This window comes from Taudactylus pleione, unplaced genomic scaffold (genome assembly GCF_031769625.1).
Source record: "Taudactylus pleione unplaced genomic scaffold, aTauple2 ptg000040l, whole genome shotgun sequence".
NCBI lineage: Eukaryota > Metazoa > Chordata > Amphibia > Anura > Myobatrachidae > Taudactylus > Taudactylus pleione.
Window position 1 is genome coordinate 7,352,094 of NW_028284442.1, and position 23,126 is coordinate 7,375,219.

At 40.4% G+C, this 23,126-nt stretch overlaps 1 protein-coding gene across 1 annotated transcript in view; it reads left to right on the forward strand.

Moving 5' to 3' along the window:
* PTPRQ (protein tyrosine phosphatase receptor type Q) overlaps nucleotides 1-16,169 on the forward strand; it is a 388,123-nt gene extending 371,954 nt beyond the window's left edge. Inside the window, exons 58-64 of the mRNA XM_088455386.1 lie at nucleotides 2,975-3,051; nucleotides 4,081-4,215; nucleotides 4,318-4,443; nucleotides 8,666-8,814; nucleotides 9,781-9,916; nucleotides 12,540-12,663; nucleotides 14,949-16,169. Coding sequence (XP_088311512.1) covers nucleotides 2,975-3,051; nucleotides 4,081-4,215; nucleotides 4,318-4,443; nucleotides 8,666-8,814; nucleotides 9,781-9,916; nucleotides 12,540-12,663; nucleotides 14,949-14,986 — 785 coding nt within the window. The 3' untranslated portion in view covers nucleotides 14,987-16,169. The remainder of the gene's footprint in view (nucleotides 1-2,974; nucleotides 3,052-4,080; nucleotides 4,216-4,317; nucleotides 4,444-8,665; nucleotides 8,815-9,780; nucleotides 9,917-12,539; nucleotides 12,664-14,948) is intronic.
* Nucleotides 16,170-23,126: the final 6,957 nt, after the last annotated feature.

The window sequence follows — 23,126 nt, forward strand, 5'->3', positions numbered from 1 at the left end:
TTCCGAAGTTGTGTGGACATTCAACATTTCTTGACCTACTGTGTCACATGTGTACAGGGAATACCTCATGGAAGTCAGTACCACCCACTGTGGACAGCGCAGTGGCCGACCATGGGTACTTAATGATAGTGACCAGCGGTGTCTGGCCAGGATTGTCCATGGTAACAGACAAGTGACAGTGGCTCAACTCATATCCACATTCAATGCAGGAGGTACCAGACGCATATCCAGCAGGTCAGTGCAGCATTCTTTAGCTTCCATGAAATATGGAAGCAGAAGACCCTCTGGAGTGTCATGGTTAACACTACGACACCGGACACAGCACCTCACCTGCGCTCGTGATGTCGATAATTGGACCCTGGAGGACTGGCAACATGTAGCATAGTCAGATGAGTCATGGTTCCAGTTGATGGTAGGGTTAGGGTGTGGCACAGAACCCCTGAGGCCCTGTACCCCAATTGTCAACAAGGAATCTTGCAGGCTGGTGGTGGTTCCATAAGAGTGTGGGATGTGTTCATGTGGCTTGGATTGTGTCTGTTGGTCCATCTGAACACGCCATTGACTGGTAACTGCTATACGTTGCATTACTTGAGGACCATTTGCAGCCCTTCATGGACTTCATGAAGTCTATTCTCCACCAAGATGGAATATTCCAGCAGGATAATGCACCGTATCATTTGTCTCAAGTTGTCCAGAGTAGGTTCAAGGAGCATTCTGGAGAGTTCTGACAAATTGTGTGGCCACCACATCCACCTGACATGAACTTAATCAAGCATTTTTGGCATGTGGTGGAGAGGTCCATTCGCACCCAAGATCCTGCACCTACAAATATCAGGGAGCTGTGGGAAGCTATCCAGATGATATGGATGAACATCTCTGCAGAGGTCTTCCGTCCACTTCTGGAATCGATACCACGCTGAGTTTTTGCACTTTTCTGGGCTATAGGGATCCTACATGATACCACAGAAATAGATGGTTCAGATAATACAAAAATGTGACACAACATTGTGTTGGACAGGCTGTCAGTCCAACAGTAATGTGAACTCCATTATGTTCAGAATAAAATCCCACTATACTTCCAAAATATTCTTAACATTTTCCATGGAAACAGAAATGTTGATCACAGATGACAGCCTGTCCGATATCTATATGCAGATGTAGAAATGTTTTTCACTTTTCTGGGCTATAGGGATCCTACATGATACTAGACATCTATCCCATGACTTTTGGCACTTCAGTGTATATTTCACCAGCAGTATAATATACAATAAAAGAAGAAAAGTGAAATATGATTGTGATTCTAATCCTAGTGAGTATCATAATGTGTTGTTTTACTTGAATCACAATAAAACTGTTACAACACCGGGTGAACACAACTAATATTTTCATATAGTGAAGTACAGTAATTCTTCATTCCATGTGTGTCAGAAGCAAACATAATTATTAAATACTCATAAATCCCTCTTGAAACCAGCGTGATTGTCCATAGACTGTTATGCTTTCACTATATAAATATCCTAGTAATTGGCTGAACGATGCACTGATTCCTATGTGGTATAACTGAGCACTTTGTGGCTGGTCTGTAACCACTAGTATCAACCAAAGTATCCAGTGACAAGTACCACAGTGTCAAATTTAAATGGTGTATATCCAGATATGCAGTGTAATAAATGCCACAGAAATAGATGGTTCAGATAATACAAAAATGTGACACAACATTGTGTTGGACAGGCTGTCAGTCCAACAGTAATGTGAACTCCATTATGTTCAGAATAAAATCCCACTATACTGCCAAAATATTCTTAACATTTTCCATGGAAACAGAAATGTTGATCACAGTTTGATGGTGGATCTATATTGTGAACATAATCGTGTTATTGTTGGACTGACAGCCTGTCCGATATCTATATGCAGATGTAGAAATGTTTAATATCAAATTGATCAGTGTATAATCTAGTGAAGTAGTTTTGTTGCTTCCAGTTGTTTTATTCATGCGAGTAAGATGCACATTTTGAGCCAGGTATATGAACTAATTCCATTGTCACCGTACCTGCTTCCCAAATTCCTAATTTTCTGCATTTTCAAGGACAATCCCATAACCCATGAATATTAGAATAAGACATCCAATACAACAAATGTAAAGGCTTATTTTGTAACATATTACTAATAGAAACCAGTCAGATATTTGCTTTCGTTTGAGGTTTCCAAATGTATCAGAATTTCTTTGATCCAATAATAACAAGAAAGAGAAAAATATATGTCCAGTATTATTAGGTTTTTCTCCCTATTGCAAATGCGGGGTGATCTTGAAATGACCCTTGTAATGTTCCAAGGCTGATGGTCTGAGTAATTCTGCACCCACACGCTTTTATATGCAGGTGCAAGAAATTGTAGACTTAATAGTGTCTTAACTTTGTAATGTGACCTAAGTAACCAACCTTTTTAACATTCTTTTCTTGACAGCCACCCACCTCCCCTTCCCTCACATTTACAGAAAGTTTGAAAGTGTTAAACACACACACATATCCTACATTAATGTAACATAAAATAAGAGATGCTTGTTAATTTTATTCAATTATGGTGCAGTTCTATTGTTATTCACATACATGGCAACAAGTCATTTAATTACTTCAATAAACAGCATTTGTGACTTCTTCAGTGATCTAAGTATTGCAGGACAATCTATCAATATATTCAGTTGAGCTTCCCTAATGCATCATGTAAGGGGGCAGTGGTGTATATTTTGTTTGGAATTATGTGCCCATTGACACTTTAAGCGTGCCTAAATATAATAGTATAAATAACCATCTTTCATTAGAAAGTTGTTTGTTTACATAAGCAACAGCAGACGTGATATACAGTAATATATGTAACAATTAAAATACAAATATTTGTGTGCTGTGTACTGTACAAATATTTCAATATAAAAGTTAGTATGTGCTAGGCTAAGCTGTACAACACATTTGTGTCACAGATAACAATAACCGCGTAAAGCTTATAGCGGATGCTGGTGTGCCCGGCTCAGATTACATCAACGCAAGCTATGTGTCTGTAAGTATAAACTACTTTATGGTAGAGATCACTCTGGTTAAGGATGTGTGTCTAAAAGCCACATTTCAAATATGCCTAATACACTAGGTATGCTGAGACCTTTGAAGTGTATATTTATATCAAGTGGCATACCACAATATACAATCCGAGGAACAATGACATTCTTATTATGCATGTTAAATATGCCGAAAAATACTTTCAAACTCATGTATAAGTTTAAAAGTATTTTATTTCAATTAATGAGAACACATACAAAGAGAATTGTTTTTTAAACAAATCCTAATTAGTGCACAGGGGAAAACAGTTTACATCCATCTCAGTCACAGTAACCTACATTCTAATAGACATATTATATGTACACAAACCATGTTGCAGGGTTTCCGTTTCCTTGATGTCTTGCGTTTATAATAGAATCCATTTATTGATGCTGGAAAAGCCAGATATCACAGCACATAGTCACTGCAATGTGCTATTACATGCAGCAAATGTCTGTGAGACAGCGATGCCAGGTGTGCACCATCACTATATAAAGCCAACAAATGGTCACTGGGGAGCGCAGCACAATGACCGCTGAATATCCAGGTGGCCAAGATAAAATTGAAATAAAAAGAAGCATTGCTGTAGGGAAAGATCAGAATATTCACTAAAGTGAGAAACTGTTTTGTGGCATGGGGCTCCATTCAGAGGTAATCGCAAATCCCGCCGGGGCTGCGCTTTGTACGCAGCGGTACTGAGAAATGATGCTAATGCCGCAGCTGCTGTAGTTTGTACATAGATACCCCCAATGTCTGTGTGTCTAATCTGCGGCTTGCGTACAAAGACGCAGCATCGGTCGCACCATAAAACTGCCATCTTTAATCTATTGCGGAACATGCGCAGTGCGACTCAGACGCATGTGCAGTACAAAAAACTGCGAAAACATTGGCTTTGCATCCACCTCTGAATCAGGTCCATGGTCTTCCTGGTTTACTGTTATATAAATATAGGAGCCCCTCCCATAGCAACCATTAATGGTATCTATCATTTCAGGGTTACATTTGTCCTAATGAATTTATTGCTACACAAGGACCGTTAGCTGGAACTGTAGGAGACTTCTGGAGAATGGTTTGGGAAACAAGAGCAAAGACCATAGTGATGCTCACTCAGTGTTTTGAGAAAGGCAGGGTAAGTAAATAGCTGCATTTGATGGAACACTAACACACAGTAATAGGGATAATGTTAGTTTGATCTTTAGAATGCACAATAACAGATGACCTATCCCTACAGATCAGATGTCACCAATACTGGCCGGAGGACAACAAGCCAGTAACTGTTTTTGGAGATATTGTGATTACCAAAGTAGTAGAAGATGTTCAAATTGACTGGACCATTCGAGACTTAAAAGTTGAAAGGGTAATGGAATCACCTGCTTGTATGATTGATCATATAATAAATGCATTGCAGAAACATGTAACTACTGTAGCACATATTTCATAGGTCTATAATATGCCTAAATATTTCTGTGCACATAAGCTGTGAATGGTGATGCTGCAACTCACTTATAGCTGGTATTTGGCAAGTGAAGCCCATAACTGCACAGCTAATGCTTTGTATATTGTGTTGCATTATAATTCAGAACCAGAAGCAGTCCATGGTGAAATATACAGTATGCACTTTTCACATTAATCTAATTCCTTACTTTAAGTACTTCAGAACATAGCATATCTTTCTCTCCCCGACCAGACTGCAGCTGGTCGTAGAGAGGACCCCGACCAGCTGCAATTCGTTTACCCCATCACTCTTGTTTGTCTGCCCCTCCCTTTTATAATATAAGCTCTTACGAGCAGGGCCTCTACCCTCCTGTGCTTCTCCTTACTTTACTTTCACCTACTTTTTACCCTCTACCAGGGCACTTAACACTTGGTTGCTTACGCTCTGTTGCATATCTAGGTGTTATGGTCACTTATGTATCAATGTATATTATCCATGTCCTTGTCCTATTTTTTACTGTAAGTCAGTTGTCAAATGATTTGTTTATGTACTTTGTAAGGCGCTGTGGAACACTTGTGGCACCATATAAATAAAGGATAATCATCATAATAATAATAATAATAATAATAATTCCCAATACTGGGCAACAGTGTGTTACTATTGAAATTTGGGTTGTAGACCTTGAGGGGCTGAGGTATTATCCCGCGCAGCTCATTCAACCCACCTTAATATAACCCTAATGTTCAACAATCCATCCAAAAATAATCTTTTATGTGTTGTGTACATGGGAGCCAATACTGGCCATCCAAACCTAAAGGAGCTCTTCAGAAAACAAGAGACGTGACACATGGCTGCTTGGCCACACTTCTTTTCTAGTATCTGCTAAGGTATCAATAAATGTGTCCAATAGCTAGGAGTCAGAACCCTTTACTTTTCATTTCCCACGGTCCCACCCCTAGTAAAAATGGGTTGTGTGCACAGTATACATATACATAACACTAGACAATTATGCAGCAAGACCTCACTTGACAATTATAAGAGTGTGGCCCATTTGGTGGCCGGTATATAAGTACAAAACACTGTGTAGGACAAACAAAAAAGCATTTGCGTCATTGTGTGGTGCAAACTATAGAGAAAGGGACACACTGGCGTGCAAATAATACAAAGGGACATATAGCTCAGAGTTTCCCAATCTCGGTCCTCAAGGCACTCTAATGGTCCAAGTTTTAATGATAACCATGCTTGGGCACAGGTGACTTAATTAGTACCTCATTCTTTTGATTTAGCCATATGAGCTCAACCATGGATATCCTTAAAACCTGGATTGTTAGGGTGCCTTGAGGACTGAGTTTGTGAATCTCTGGCATAGCTGGTGCCATTAACACAATGTTGAGCCAGCCTATGCAAACTAGGCAGCCACATCTTGGACCAAAAACAATATTCTGAGCCATATTAATAGGCGTGCCTATGTTGTGTGCATGGTGTGCGGCCACACACCACTTAGACAGCGCCAATCCAAACTACTGGTATCAGTGCACTAAGCTGGGATCAACAGACCAGTGTTTCCAAATTCAATTGTTTGATTTCCTGGTCTCTACCAGTTTTTATCCTGTTTTTTTCAGGAAATATTCCCTGTAAATTCCCTGCCACATTTTTTTCTTAAAATGCTGTGGTAATTAGATAACAGGAAATCTGATCAAACTAACTGAAGGAAAAAAAAGGTGAAAGCAGTATACCTTGCCAAAACCCGGGGAAAAAAATCCAAAAGTGGAAACACTGCTGCAAAACAGGAAAAACGAGATAAAACCCCCAAAAGTGGATACACTTTTGCAACAGACACCGATCCCAGAGATGTACCTGTGGGCAGGGCAGCAAGGCAGTGATGTCTGCAGGTGCTCCAATCAAGCACTGCCATGTCATCAGCCAGCCCCCAGGAAGAAGTGGGTGAGCGTGGTTACATCAAGCACACCATTAAACCCTGTGCATGCCTATGACCATATTTGATGCCAAACAAAACAACTAGTGATAGCATGTACTGTACTTCCTGACATCTCTAGCCCTGTAAGGACTCTTCTCTCTCCCACTAGGTCCCACACAGCTGTAGGACTCTCTTATCCTGCTCTGCACACAAATACTGTATCTGCATGCACAGAGCAGATACTCTAATCACACTGTACAGACAGCAAGTATGAACTGTGGTGCATTAATAAATGCTGTAGATAGGACTGAGTGAGGCATGGGTTGGCTTACTGCTTGTAAAGAGTTGCCAACCAGGCATTCCCTAGATGGCAGAACTTAAATACAGATAGTAGTAAGCTGTCCTTGGCCATGTGACCCACAGCCAGGCTCTCTCTTCCTGAACTTAGTAGCTGCTGATCACAGCTGTTAGAGCACAAGTAAATGTGACTTGGAAGTCTATTTACTAAGCCTTGGATTAAAATAAAGTGAACAGAGATAAAGTCCCAGCCAGTCAGCTCCTAACTGTCATATTTCAAACACAGCTTGTGACATGGCAGTTAGGAGCTGATTGGTTGGGACCAGTGGCAGCTCCAGAGCTGGGACTGCAGCGCCATCCAAAATTGAAATAGGGGAGGAGCCACACCAACTTCCAATGAGTCCCAGCTGGCGATGTTTGGCAGCACTTGGGTGGCAGTTGGTGTGGCTCTCTTATTTAAATTTTGGACTGCGCTGCAGCCCCACCTCTGTAGCCGCCACTGGTTGGGAGTTTATCTCTGTTCACTTTATCTCCATCCAAGTCTTAGTAAATAGGCCCCTTGGTCTGTTAAGCCAGTAAACTTATGTGGGGGCCAACACAGGCTTGCAGACTTCTCTGTTCTAGATAGTATAATATTACAGCTGAATATTGCAAACCAATTTCTATACTCCAAAAGTATTAAAAACTTTAATATCTTGTGAAACACTAACAATCATGTAGGTCAGCTTAGTATGTTTTTATTTTTAAATAAAAAGTTAAATGTAACTATATAAGCAACGTACAAAAAATAGTTTTTTGGCTTTTAAAAATTAAATAATGAAATAAAAGAATGGTGAATCTATATTTATTGTACTTCTCTTCCTTCCACCTTCCTGTCGCAGCAACAGCTCTTACATTTTTTTTTTAAACAAACTTAGGGGGTCATTCAGACCCACTCGCGAGCAGCAGTACCCTCGCAAGTGGGTAGATGGTCCCCACTGCACATGCGCACGACGGAGGGAGCTCCGTCGTGTGCATGCGCGAGACCCGGCGAGCGAAGGACTTTCCATCGCTCCGGGTCTCGCACAAATGGGGGCGTGCTGTCGATGTTGATTGACAGCACGCCCCTTTGGTGGGCGTTCCGGGGGCGTGCCTGCCAGACGGAGGCGTTCCTATTGGAACGCCTAACGTCTGAAACCGGCCCCACTGACATCACTAGTGATGTCAGTGGGAGTGATTTTGGCTCTGATAGAGCCAAAATCACTCCTGGCCTTGCGGTTGTGAAACCCGACCACAGGGTTTCACTCGCAAGTCCGATGGTCACGATGGTCTTGACCATCGCGACCATCTTGTTGGATGCTCGTATATGCTGTGGGTGGTGACCCACAGCTATACGAGCATCCAGGAGGAAGCTCCATTTTAATGGAGGTGGGCCCTGATTCAGAGCGAGCGCTCTGGTCAGAGCTTCCGGCTCTGAATCAGGGCCTTAATTCCACCCCTGACTATAACCAATATACTTCCTTGAGCGATCACTATTTTAAATTAGGGATGTGCAGGCTCGGTTTTACTCGGATTTACACTTTACCGCAAATTCGGATTTATTATATTGGCTATCCAAAACACATGATAGGCGATAGCCAATAAAATGCCGTTTAAAGATCCGAGTAAATCCGAGTAAAACCGAACCCGCTCACCCCTATTTTAAATATACCAAGTTAGTATTACAGGCAGAAATGTCCTATGCTGCTTTGCAGACAACAGAAGACCTATATTAAATTATTACAGCCCTAAAGATTAAAATTTTTAAAAGCATATTCATCACTGCAATAACAAGTATAACAACATTTCTGATTTAGAGAAAAGCCATCATGCATTGTTAATAACTGAACAATCTGTGTAAATCACTTTAGATGTTAATATATCTCAAACCAATATATTCCTTCACTGCAGCATGGAGACTTCATGATGGTACGGCAGTGTAATTTCACATCTTGGCCAGAACATGGAGTCCCAGAAAACACTACTGCATTAATTCATTTTGTAAAGATGGTTCGGACCAGCAGACCACATGAAAATACACCAACAATTGTACATTGCAGGTATGGTTCTCCTCAATATGTACTATGTACTGTTTGTATTTCATTATTTCTTTTTTGCGAACATTGATTTTATAGCATATAATGTTCCATTTATTGTACACAGTCAGATAGCAGAGCAATTCGGTAAACTTAGATACAATAATTGACATAGATTCATTGACAACATTTTTAAAGTTAATGTACTAAAGCAATTTCTAAGTTAAACAAGTTGTATTTATTGTTAACAGTACATTTTTTAAGGGAAATATGGTTTGGTTCCTGTAAAGTGCATTGATATATGAATCATACCACATAACAATATAGCAAAATCTATCTAAAGCAATAGTTCTAAACCTCAATCCTCTCATTTTCCCAATAGTTCATGTTTTGAGGATGTCTGTCTGTGAAAGCAGGTGGTATAATTACTGACTAAGCAAAATAGAATAACTCACCTCTGCATGATTAAATAAATCCACAAAACGTTACCTGCTGGTGGTACATCGAAAACAACAGATCTAAACCAAGCCTGTAGGGAGGTGTGTATGAGCAGTGCCGTGACCGGGCCCTGGGGGTGGCACCATTATTGCCTCACAGCCTCTGCATCTGGCTAGCAGGGTGCTTGCAATAGCACCCTGTGGCCAGTAGAACTGCTGTAGTGCCACCCGGAGCATCCAAAGGACCCCCAGGCATGCACTCTGCAGTGTGCAGTGCCATTTAGTGAGTCCAGACGGCTCTAAACAATCACCTGCAGGCGGTCCCGCCCCCTCTTGTGAAGATACGGGTTCGGGTTCAGCACAGGGTGACTGGGAGCTTGCTCCGCCAGTAATTTTTACCAATGTTCCTTATTATAGAATAGTCTTGTGTAGTTTTACAGCTAGAAATATTCTCACTCTTACTTACTTCTTCAGTGATAATACCATTTTAGAATTAACCCATTACAGCAAACTAAGCAACTTTAACACCACTAGTCATTTATATTTATTTTAGTGCGGGAGTTGGACGATCCGGAGTTTTAGTTGCTCTGGATCATTTAATTCAACACATCAACCACCATGATTTTGTGGACATTTATGGTCTTGTAGCAGAGCTAAGAAGTGAAAGAATGTGTATGGTGCAAAACCTGGTAAGTAAAGAAAAACATCAAACTTTCATCTGTATACACATATATATACACTACTAGGGTATATTTACTAAAGTGCAGGTTTTTAGAAGTGGAGATGTTGCCCATAGCAACCAATCAGATTCTAGCTTTTATCTTGTAGAAGGTGCCAGATAAATGTTAAATAGAATCTTATATATGTATATAGGCAATTATTTTAAGAACTAGTGTATTGGACTCTGCATATGCTGGGTTGCTTTGTTCTTCCCACTGTGCCAGCCCTACTAGGTCCCACCCCCTTCCCGCTGTATATACTTACCCATTCTCGGCGCAGAGTAATCCCCTGTCCACAGGGGCGTTTCTAGAGAGGGGGAGGCCCGTGTGCAGTCTCTGATATGGGCCCCCTCCTCTCAGTCCGGCAGCTGGCAGTGCACTGATCGCAGCGCTGCCAGCGCCGCATTGACAGACTCTGGGTACTAGAGTGTGCCCAGAATCTATAGCACATGCGCAGGTCACCGGGAAAATGGCCGCAGTGGCCATTTTCCCTGTAATGTGCATGCGCAAAACGACAGGAAAATTACCACCGCGGCCATTTTTCAGATGTTTTACAGCGCTGACACTGGCGCCGATGTGGGACTTCGAGAGGTAAGTATAATATGGGTGTAAGGTGTGCGGTGCGGGCCCCCTCTGTACCCAGAGGCCTGTGTGTACCGCACACCCTGCACCCATTATAAATACGCCCCTGCCTGTCCAGGTCTTATCACTCTCTGCAGAGTGATCTGCGGCATGCGCCCCAGCTCCCACTACATATGCATGTTGGAGACAGGACAGGCCATAACAGATCATTATATAAAAGTATAGAACAGCCTAAATTTAGGAACCAGGCCAATTTTTTAGATTTTTATACAGGATCCACTAATAAATAACAGATCAGAAATATAGCATCCAGTCAATTTACAGGCTTTACGTCCTTTTCCACATCATTCCCTTCTAGCTGCCTATTTTTCCACTGTCATTCTCTGTGTTCCCTCAAACTCCTTAAACCTATGCTCCGTCCTCAGGATTATTACAAGCCACTCAGTTCCCTTCTCCATTCCTTTACCCCTCTTCATCATACTTCTATCCACTTACATCCTATAGCTTTATGTTCCCTGTATCAGTACAACCATCCTGTCCCTCACATCCTCCTCTCCCTCCCCCATCATCTCCCCTTCATCATTATAACTAACCTCAACATTCACAGTCGACATTAACCCCTCTTCCCTGCATCAATAGTATTTTTTTTGCAGTAACCATCTACCATAACCTCTACTTTCTCAATTATTAGTCCCATCCCTTTATTACCTCCTCACCACCGTACATGCTGTTCTTCCAAATTTATTCAGAGAGTAACTTATATATCAGTGATCTCTGGGGCATATCCAATTAGCCGCAAGATTTTTTCATCTCAAATGAATGCGCCTATCGTGTCCAATTTTGATTAAGGCGCCTATGCGTGCTCCCGATTCATGCTCCATACAGTTAATGGTACTGTAAGTTAATAGCCACGTCAATTATGTTGAAAAATTAGGTAATCAGTCTGTACCCTAAAAAAATGCAAATGAATATTGGATAACATTATAGATCTCTATTACTGACCAAAAGCAAAATATCCTGCACTCTTAAAAGGTTTCAAATGGCAGACATTTCCATTTTTTTAACAACAGTAATAAAATTATTTAAAAAAAAACTTTTTTTCAGCACAGTAATGCTCTACTTAAAGTTTGGGTACATAAAAATGCCAGTAAGGTGATTTTTGAGTCTTCAAATATTGGTTAATATTGGTCCCACATCTTTTAACCATATTCTGTACTTTGCACCCAAAAATTTACATGTAATTATTAGCCTAATTAAGCTAATTAGAAACTATTAATTGCCTAGTTAATTTTTGGAAGTGGAAGGGGGGCTTCCCAGAGGTTCTGAACCAAGTTCCTGACATTTTTACCTTAAAATAGGGATTTTCCCCGACTTTGCACCTGCTCTAGGGGTGAGAAAAAAGTTGCATTAAATCTTAGTGACAATTTCCTTGGCTATATTTGCATGGCTAATTGAATGCCAAAAACCTTGCACTATATCCCCATTTTCTGGCTTTAACAATATCTGTAGTGTAGGGTCTATTTTGACACTATTTGGGGTTGTCACATATAATCCTCTCTGTAACCTAATGACTTGTGGGAGAACAAGGCCTTGTGCACATATGCAGCAATGATGATAGTCACCAGCTATAGCTAGCCACTTCTGATGAGCTGATTCACCACCTCTAAAGTCGTTATTGCTTTCTCCATTGCCCATGCCTATATTATATCATTTTATGGGTGTATTTTATCCTGACATTTATGATACTTTCATTTGTACAACAGGTACATTTTACCTATAGTATTATAGTTTTGTTTTATTATTATAATTATTTACATCATGCACAATAGAAAATGCATCTTTCACCATCAAAACATATATAAATCACTGGTATACAAACAGAGATGTCACCAAACATCCATAATGCACACAGATGGAATGATTTGAGTGTTAGTGAAACACACTTTATTTGGAGGTACTGTAAGTGGTGATCCTTTGATATGTGTAATAACTATATTTATTTTACCTATAGGCACAATATATATTTTTACATCAGTGTGTTGTGGACTTATTAGCAAGCAAAGGCAGTAACCAGGCCATCTGTTTTGTAAATTATTCTGCTCTTCAGAAAATGGACTCCTTGGATGCCATGGAAGGTAAGCAGATACACACTGTACCAACATGTTTCTTTAGATTTGAAAAGCAGACACTCAGTTGAACTGAACTTGGATTGTCATCAGAAAGCAATTTATAGCATCTTTCTAATAAGTTATTTCTATTTACTGTGACTTATTAATATGCATTAATAATAAGAGGTGAGTATTTTTGTTCCCTTCTGATAATGAACAGTAATTACATATAACAACTGTAGTTACACATATGAAGAGTTGGGTCTCACTTTATACTAGCAGCAACCGGTGGTTAACTCACCTTTCTAGATATCTTGAAAATGTGCCCTATCCAAAGAGTGAAAAAATCCGGCAGACATCTTTCTCCACTGTGACTTGGCAGGGAATCCCTACCAAGTGAATTATCTCATAGCTCTGTATGACCAACTGACCCAACCCCATAGCACTCTATCTCTAACTCACCCAACCCTGTAGCTCTCTAAGGGCTCTATTTATTAACATTATTTTTACTCAAATAAAGTGAAAAAGGGTGTTTTCACACCCTTTTCACATTATTTTAGTACCACCTAAAGTTACTAAAGGGCAATTGGAGTAGAATTCGTAAAATTCTACTCCAAGCCCTAATTATCACTTATTTTTAGTAAGCAGATCGTATTTCCCATAATTGTAATGGGAAATGTGATCTGGCCAAAGTTACTAAAAATAAATTGTGAAAAAATACCGGGGAAAACCCTGTGATAATAACGCCACCTTGAGGTGGCGTTATCCAGGGTCTCCCCCAGTTACCGGACTCCTGCTCTGCTCTAATGGGCAGAGCCCAGAGCCAACCCTTGTGATAAGCTGTGTGGTCTAAACAGACCACATGCTGATCACTGCCAAAAAAAAAGAAAAAAAACGTAAAAAAAAAAACAACTTACCTGAGTCCAGGGACCGATGATCAGGGCTCCGGTGATGTCCTGCCTCCGATCAGCTGGTCTCCCAACTTGCACTGGGGCCCAGTCGTCACCTAATGAATAGATTCCTGTGCTGTGTGGCTGCCTTGTAAATCTTCACAGGCTGCCGTGTAAACAGCAGCCTGTGAAGGTTATTGGGGGCTGAATGCCACCTGAAAGTGGTGGTCAGCAACACCATCAAGTTCCAACAAAAATGCTTTTTCAGAAACTTGATGAATGGCCATGACACTTAATTTTTACAAAGTAAGTGAAAATGTTAATTTTCACATGCTTTTGTGAAAAATCCGTGACGATGAATGGGCCCCTTTGTGTTACAAGGAAAAAACATGAAGTCTCACAGATAAAGAGCATCCAAAGAAAAAAAAGTGTAAGAGTAAAAAACTATGATTTTAGTAATGTGGGAACAATAAGAGTAAGTGTAACAGGAATGTGAGCATGTGAAGATAGTGGAGTTAGGGAGTTACTCCCAGCTGCAGAACGTAGGACAGACTATAGACCAGAATGACGGCAAGTCAGTTAATTGCGGTTGTCCAGTCATCAAAGATTGAAAGCATGAAGAATTGGTTGGTTTAAGGTGCATACACACAGTCAGATATGTCAGATGAACAACTGAATGATTGAACGATTGAAAGATTTTTGACTGCATTAAAATGAATGGAAATCGTCCAAAACTGACTGCAAACACATCAGATGTCAGATATCATTATCTGACAAACGGGAACGCGCATCGTTCATTGTTGCCCACATGTCAGGTTTTTCTTTCAGATATGAACTGTTGAACGATTTTTAAAATCGTTATCGTTCAGATCTGAAGAAAATCTGACTGTGTGTATGCACCATAAGTTTGCAATATTGCGGTGTCTAGTGGTGTCTATTTCTATGTATGTGTGTATGGGGTGAACCAAAAGTACAACCCTCACCCGGCCTCACACAATTCACATGTTTTATTATACTAGAATCCAAAGGATTAGTGAAAGTTTTGGCGTGGATCTTTCCCTGACCTTTGGCCTGACTATGACATTTAGGTAGCACATAGACATATAATTTTTCCTGTCAAATATACAGTATCACTAAGCCATTCAAACATAATAATGATTATAAATAATCTCTCACACTCTACTGCCCAGCCTAAAATCAACATATTACATCTCTTGCTGTGGGGTTAGGAATAAACCAATATTCCCTGAAGCCCTGCACAACCAGGGGTCAGTGGGAGTGGTTGGAAAAGGTATATATACAGTATGAAAATGGTTATGTTGAGTAAAAATATATTTTTGGATGGCTTATTCCTCATTTAATAAACAAGCCTAATGTTTCATAGCATTTATTCACACTACTTATTTTATTACAAATTTTCAGGTGATGTTGAACTTGAATGGGAAGAGACGACAATGTAACATCACATGTCAGATGAAACCTCATCATGTTACTTGTGGCAGAAGCCAAAAGAGCTCACTCCTATGGACAAGAGCAGAGGAGAACTCAAACAAGCTTAATTATTGCTGTGCCTTAAAATATTGTTGTCAGTAGTCATGTTATATGCAGGGGTGGGCTGGCAATTTTTGGCCTGGGGGGCAAACACAGAAAAGTATACTAGCCCTGTGTAGAGCACACCACAACAGAAGAAGGGGCAGGGCCAAACTATGTGGGCATGGTGTAAACAGCCATATGAAAAATTGTAATGTCAAAGAGCTATAATGAAGTACCCCACCAGCCCTTCAGAGTCATATTTAATGTAAAGCCTATATAGTAAAGATATATTTATATTAAAAACACATTCTAGTTACCTCTGTTCAATGAGCTTATTCTGGGGACCAATATACAACAAAGAGCATATTCTAGTGTACAGTATACAATGTACAGAGCATCCTAATGACCACTATACAATGCAAAAAATGTATTATTAGTAAATCTCAGGCATTAGAGAATGGGAAATGCGATCTGTATATTAAAATATGCACATTAAAGGGCATAGAGTAGTTTTTTATGAAAACTACACTAATTTCCCATTAATAAATTTATTTGATACTAAAATAATATGAAACGGGTGTGAAAACACCCTTTTTCACATTTTGTTAGTAAAAATAATAATGATTAATAGGGCCCTAGTAACATGTTTGTGAACTGGCTGGCCCTAAAAGTCTAGGTAAAACCAGAGCAGAAGGAAATGCCCCCACCACCACCAACACCATTGCCAGCCCGCCACTGGTTATATACACAGAAACACAGAAGATTCAAATATTTTTGCACTGCTGTGGTCTATGAGTAATGTAATAAAGTATTTTTTATGTTGAAAAATAGAGCCAAATTTAAATATTACTGTCCTCTGTGTGGATATTTTAGTTTGGACTATACTTTCTTTTTCATTGGTTTCACAATATATATGTATGTGTTGTTCATTGTGTACTTCTTGGGATACCATGCTCTGATCCCAAACAGCTGAAAAGTCACTCTGTGACACTGGAGAGATAATTTGGCTATTGCACAGCACACAGTAGCTCTGCAGGGATACTTGGGGCTATTTAAGCATAGTTGTGACAGCCAATCACATAAACTGCATAAAGTTGGTGATGAAGTACCTCATGCATTTCTTTTTTTTATTACATTGTAGAATAAACGTTTGATTTATGATACTCCCCGATGAGCCGATTTGTGTTATTCTTCCTTTTCAAACATAGAACTCTTTCATCAATATACTTGAAAATGACAAGAGCGTAGACATGAAACCTGGCATGTTGCTAGCAGCAAACTGTTTTACAGTTATACCTGAAAATTGATTATGCCACTAAGATCATGTAATTGACAAGATGGAAATGGAGGTCTAGCCACACTTTGATGTACAATTTACATTGGTTTATACAGTAGTGTCAAAGTGCACTCATTATAATTCATTATGAAAAAACAAATATATTCAGTAAATATGACCCAAATAAAAAGCTACATAATGTTTGATTTAAAAAATTAAGTTGTTTAAATGAGAAAAAGACTTTTAAAATTGTAAAATATAGTATTATTATTATCTTTTATTTATAAGGTGTCCCAAACTGTATGCAGCGCTGTACCTAGAGTGACATTTACATCTGAACGTGAGCTTGTTATATTGTTGTTACCATTAACGTATCAGGGAAATTGGTCTGGCAGCTGTATTTCGTCAAAAGCCATTAAATAAAAAATGGCATCACCACTTTGTATCATTTTCTCCAACGTGTCATCAGCAGAGACCTCTGAAAACATTCAGCTTAGTTAAAAATATTACAGCACGCTTAGTAGGGTCAGTCAGTCTAGTTGGACAATATTCTATGCAGACGTTATACCTATGGAAACATTATAAACTTATAAACTGACTTTCACGCTCACAGACACACACGCGTATACATAAAATAGGTCTGGGAATCAGCAGCACTCCGGATATAAATGAGGCTTCATACAGCATAGTGAAGTGATTCTACATTTCAGTGCCCTGTATTCAGCGCTGTCGTGTGTGTGTGTGTGTAAGTTCAGTGTAAGGGTGCCATCTCCTGGGGTAAATGGTTGCACTTGTCATGCAGCAAGCAAGTGCTAGTACACCAGTACAGGGCCTTGGTACAAGTAACCGCAGCTAGTTTCATTAGCAGCACCAAATAAAACATAAAAGTAAATCCTGGCCTGTCCGGTTCTAACTAGACAAAATTATACCCTCACTCACAGTGGAAGGACCTAACATCAGTCACACAAAACAGAGCTGTTTAGTACAGCACTTATATTTAGTAATGACAGGGTCTCCAAACAGGCCTATGAACTGTACCCCACGCAGCGAGAGACTGATTACACCGACTGACACACCATTTTAACAGCCATTTTAACAATCATGATTGATTCAGTGGCGCCCTCCAGGGGCCGGGCACCCTTAGGCAGCTGCCTAAAGCTTCCTAATGGTAGCATCAACCCTGGGGACAACATTATTTACAACAAAATATAATAAATACTGGCTCCATCATAAATAAAAAATTTTAACAGGTGTGCAGTAGGCAGTGCAGCGTCCAGCAGTGAACACTGCAGCAGGTCACAGTCACAGTGACATTTAAGACGGTGGCGTCCAACATGGCAGCACCAGCAGTTCCCCATTTACTGCAAGGTCCGGCGGCATCTTCCAGCAACAGGTATGCGTTTGTCCCCACTATTCTACTGCTGCAGTGTCTATAAAATACAAATTCATATACAATAAAGAGCCTTGGGAGGGGGATTTCTATCAGGCAGGTCCCTAACAGTATTTGTTCCATAGGAGTGCTAAGGACCTGCCTGATAGAGGTCACCTGGACGCGGTCGGCAGGCCTATAATTATGGCCATTATTATGCTAAGAACCTCTTGGATGCAATTTAGCAGTATTATTATTAGGTTCAGCATGTTTAGAGTGTGCACTTGCATCTATCTCTTTTTCTACATTAGTACCTTATCCTTGCAGGGTAAAAATAAATTACATTTACTGGCCAAGTGACAGCTGCATGATCTAAGAGAGGCAGGGTGGGGGTAGGGAGAGCAATATCCTAAAGCGGGGGTGGGGAACCTTTTTCTGCCGAGGGCCATTTTGATATATATAAGATTGTTTGCGGGGCCGGTGAAGGCCACGCCCCTCCATGTGACATCACACGGGAACAGGGTCACAATCACCGCTGATTACAGCAATGCCCGGAGCATCCTGAGGATGCTCAGGGGAGCTGTAAGGGCAGCAGTGTGACCATCTGAAGCGCCCTAAGGATGCTCCAGGCGGCACTACTGCATAGATTCTGGCTGCAGGGTGCCATTCTAGGCACCATGCTAGCCAGATGAGGCTAGCAGAAAAAACCTTGGAGGGCCAGACTAAATGATTCCATGGGCCTTATATGGCCTGATGTTCTTGTTCCCTGTCCTAGAGCATGGCAGTCAATTTTTTTTTTTTTTTTGGGGGGGGACAGATGCTCTTTCTCGCACAGGGCACCAAAATGCCTAGTGTGGCGAGAGGGATTGTCTCTCACCTGAATTACCCACATTATGGTGGAATAGGCTCTCTCCAATGGAGGCTGGAGTGAAACCTATGCATTCTGCATTAGCAGTGGAGGTGTGGAATTCCAGGTTTTCACATTTACACAGATGCAGCTTGAATAATCACTGGACCACAGGAAGGGTTTAAAACTCTCACACACCTGATGCTCATTGCCCTGATGCTGAGTAGCAGCCAGGAAGTAAGGACACAGTGTTGTAGTGCCAGGGTCCAACGGCTGTGCTGGGAGAGCATGCCCAAATTGCCCAAACTGCTGACTGATTAGCACAAGGAGTGCTGATACTTTTATGTTTGTTTATTTTCTGTTATGTGCCTGTATGTGTGCAGGCCTAAACTCATGTATGCCAAAGTGCAGTGTCTGGTGCTATTCAAAAGCCACTGCTTTACAAAAAATACCTGCCTGTCTCATTGCAATACCTCGTGTTACACTAGTTATGGCTTTGGCGGCTAGCATTTAAAGTCCGGTGGGCTACCTGGCTGTAGCAGCAGAAGCAGCTTCGCTTTGGAAGTGCTGTCTGCTATAGCCATCCGGACTGGCAGTCCCAGAGAGCGAAAACACCTTCCGCTGGGACTGACAGTCTAGCTTGTGATTAACTGAAGAAAGGGCTACCAATGTGAAGCCTGCTAGTGCACAGACTTTTGCCTTCTTGGGGGAGGAGGACTTTCCTGGTGTGGCTGCAGCCCTTAGGTAAATTATGTCACTGCTAATGATACAGTATGTGTACCAGAAATGCATAAAATGTTTATTTTATCCTTGGTTCCTCATCTCCAGTCTGATACATATATATGTACAAAAATAAGGTAGCGAGGGCACTCACCATAATTAAGCAAAATTAAGTCCAGTTTATTCACATACCACCAGTGTCATATAGCTGTAAAGTCCGACGTTTCGGTCCCCATATTAGACCTTTTTTCAATGTGCATCCATAACACAATGTTATTCAAGCCATAAGAAAAGTGTAACAACAATTACCACAGAAGACAACATATATAGCACACAAAATGCTTACCAGGTGGAAGGCCAATCGGTCACTGTGAGACTGCACATGTTGTGCTGACACGCACACCCATGTGGCCACGCCCCCTAGCACAAACCAGCTCCAAGCCTCATGTTGGAGAACCAATCATATGGCAGTAAACCTCTGTGACATCATACTACAAAGTCACATGGAAAAGGGCTGTGCTAAACAGCACCTGGATACGAACATCACTGCAAGCTAAACCACAACAGTAAGTTGCTAGGCAACATAGCGCGATGCGCAGTGTGGGGCATCAGTTCCCTGTCATCAAACAAAATTAGCCATAATAATGCCCCTCTGCTAGTTCTTGTAATAAAGACTCACATAATCAATATGGCACTCTCTGTAGATAAGCAAAATATAAAAACACATACATAATCACATACAAACAAATATTAAAACATTTTTGTTATATATCAGCAATCCCTAAAAAAATTTATAGAAATATATTAAATAAGATTTGTTCATGCAGGCCACAAGGTGCTACTGTGTCAAGTTCATATATCCATTTCGCTTCATGCTGCTTAAGTGCCAGTTCCCTGTCACCGCCTCTTGTTATTGGAGGCTGCCAGTCAATGACCATATACCGTAAACTAGCCAATGTATGTCCTTGTGCCAAGAAATGTTTTGGCACCGGTTTGTTGGTGGTTCCCATAGTTAATGCTTGTCGCACTGAGCTTCTATGATTAGCCATCCGTTCACGGAAGGATCTTGTTGTAAGACCAATATAGACCAGGGAACAAGGACACATAAGCATATAAATCAAAAACTCACTGGTACATGTGAGTCTGTGCTTAATTTTTATCATCCTGCCAGTATGTGGATGCTTGAATGAATTTCCAGTAATCATACTGTGACATGTGATGCAATTAATGCAACAAAAACAGCCTGTGCACATATCCTTCATGTTGGAAGGCTCATTCCATAAGGTAGGCCTCATCCGTAATGATAAAAGGAGAGTCTTATCCTTAAATGGCAACGTAGTGTCAGTTCTTATAATTGGCCAATGTTTGTGAATTGCCTTCTATACACCGGTGGTGTGTGTGTCGTACAAACTAGAGAAGATGATACGATTCTTCAATTTCTCACAATTGGTACGTTTGTTAGACAACTGTCAAAATTTTTTCTTTGCTTTAGCCAAGCAGAATTTGACAATTTTATGTGAGTACCCTCGATGTAAGAACCGTAGTTCCATTTCATACAACTGGACTTCAGCCACTGTTGTTCCGCAACACCCTCAAGAATTGCGAAATGGGATGACTAGATTTTAAATGTTCTGGGTGAAAACTTGATGCCAACAATAGTGTATTACGATCCGTTTGCTTCCGAAACAATGTTGTGGCAATTTTGGTGCCCAACCTGAACACAGTCAGATTCAAAAAATAGATATGGTCATTGTGTGCCATGAACGTAAACTTAATGTGCGTGGGTAAGTTGTTGAGTTCTCTCATCATAGTAACAACACTCTCATAGTCTCCAGACCAAATTATAAACAGGTCATCAATAAACCGCTTAAAATACAAGATCTTATTACCATACTTGGGGAGGATGTATGTCTACTCAAAAAAATGCATGTAAATATTCGCATACATCGGGGCCACATTCGACCCCATTGCTGTCCCTGATGACTGCATAAAGAAACCATCTTTATATTGGAAGTAATTATATTCAAGAACACATCTAAGTAGTACCAATAAAAATTCTATTGGGGGCATCACAATATGTTCCTTAATCAGTACAAGAGCCTTACGCACCACCTCCACACCATCATTATGCAGGATGATGGCGTACAGCGATCCGACATCGCTGGTGACAAACGTAGAAAGAGAAATCTCAAACACATCTTTCAATTTGCAAATGAAGTCACCCGTATCTTTGATATATGTGGGGATTTGATTGGCAAACACCTGAAGAAAGCCATTAAGGTATTGAGCCAGTGGCTGTAAGATTGATCCCTTTGCCGAAATTATCGGACATCCGGGCAGCTTCACCAAGGTTTTGTGCACCTTGGGGAGTGTGTACAAGATGGGACATTCTGGAAACTGTATTTTCAAACATTTAGCGAGTGTCTCATCCAACCATTGATGTAAGATCGCATCATCCATAACATCATCTACTTTCTTTTTAATTTCATTAGTAGGATTATATGTTAATCTCTTGTAGGTAATGTTATCAGATAATTGTCTACAAATTTCAGCATCATAATCGACAAAATCTTGCAACACAATGGCTCCACCTTTATCGGCGGGCCGTATGACAAGATCACGATTGTTTTGTAAATTTTTTAACACCTTGCATTCATCAATCGTCAAATTGTCAAAATATCTTTTACAATTCCTTTTATGATCAACATCTGTTAGTCATTGAAAGGCCCTTATACTTGAATTAGTGGAATTCAGATAAAATAAACTTGGTTGTCTAAGAATCGGTAATATGTCATTATAGGGGAGTTCCTGCTTATCACTGAAAAACTCCCATAGTCTGAGCTGTCTTTCTATTTTATAATGATCAACCGCCCACTGGAAATCACTATGCTTTTGGAGTGACACAAATGAGAGACCTTTATTTAACGATAAATGAAATATAAGATCACTTATTTTTCCACCTTTTCTTTTTTATACCCACCTCTTCTCGTGTGGGGTCTGACCCTCTGCCCCATCCACTTACGGGCTGCTGTTTGATCCCCCCTAAAAAAGATTGTTTAGGGGGCAGGCTATCTTGGGAGTCAGACTCAGATGCTGATTGAGATGAATAAAAGTCTGGTTTGTTAAACCTCCTTGAGCGTATAAATCTTAATGGTCTATGCTGTTTAGATGTATTAGAGTCACCAATTAACCATCTATACACAGAATGCTGTTTATAGTCAGTATTAACAGTCTCAAGTTTACGTCTTTTAAATGCAAGCAATTAAACAATTATCTGATAACATTACCTACAAGAGATTAACATATAATCCTACTAATGAAATTAAAAAGAAAGTAGATGATGTTATGGATGATGCGATCTTACATCGATGGTTGGATGAGACACTCGCTAAATGTTTGAAAGTACAGTTTCCAGTATGTCCCATCTTGTATACACTCCCCAAGATGCACAAAACCTTGGTGAAGCCGGCCGGACATCCGATAATTTCGGATCAATCTTACAGCCACTGGCTCACTACCTTAATGGCTTTCTTCAGGTGTTTGCCAATCAAATCCCCACATATATCAAAGATACAGGTGACTTCATTTGCAAACGGAAAGATGTGAGTGAGATTTCGCTTTCTACGATGTTTGTCACCATCGATGTCGGATCGCTGTACACCGTCATCCAGCATGATGACGGTGTGGAGGTGGTGCGTAAGGCTCTTGTACTGATTAAGGAACATATTGTGATGCCCCCAATAGAATTTTTATTTGTACTACTTAGATGTGTTCTTGAATATAATTACTTCCAATATAAAGATGGTTTATTCATGCAGTCATCAGGGACAGCAATGGGGTCAAATGTGGCCCCGA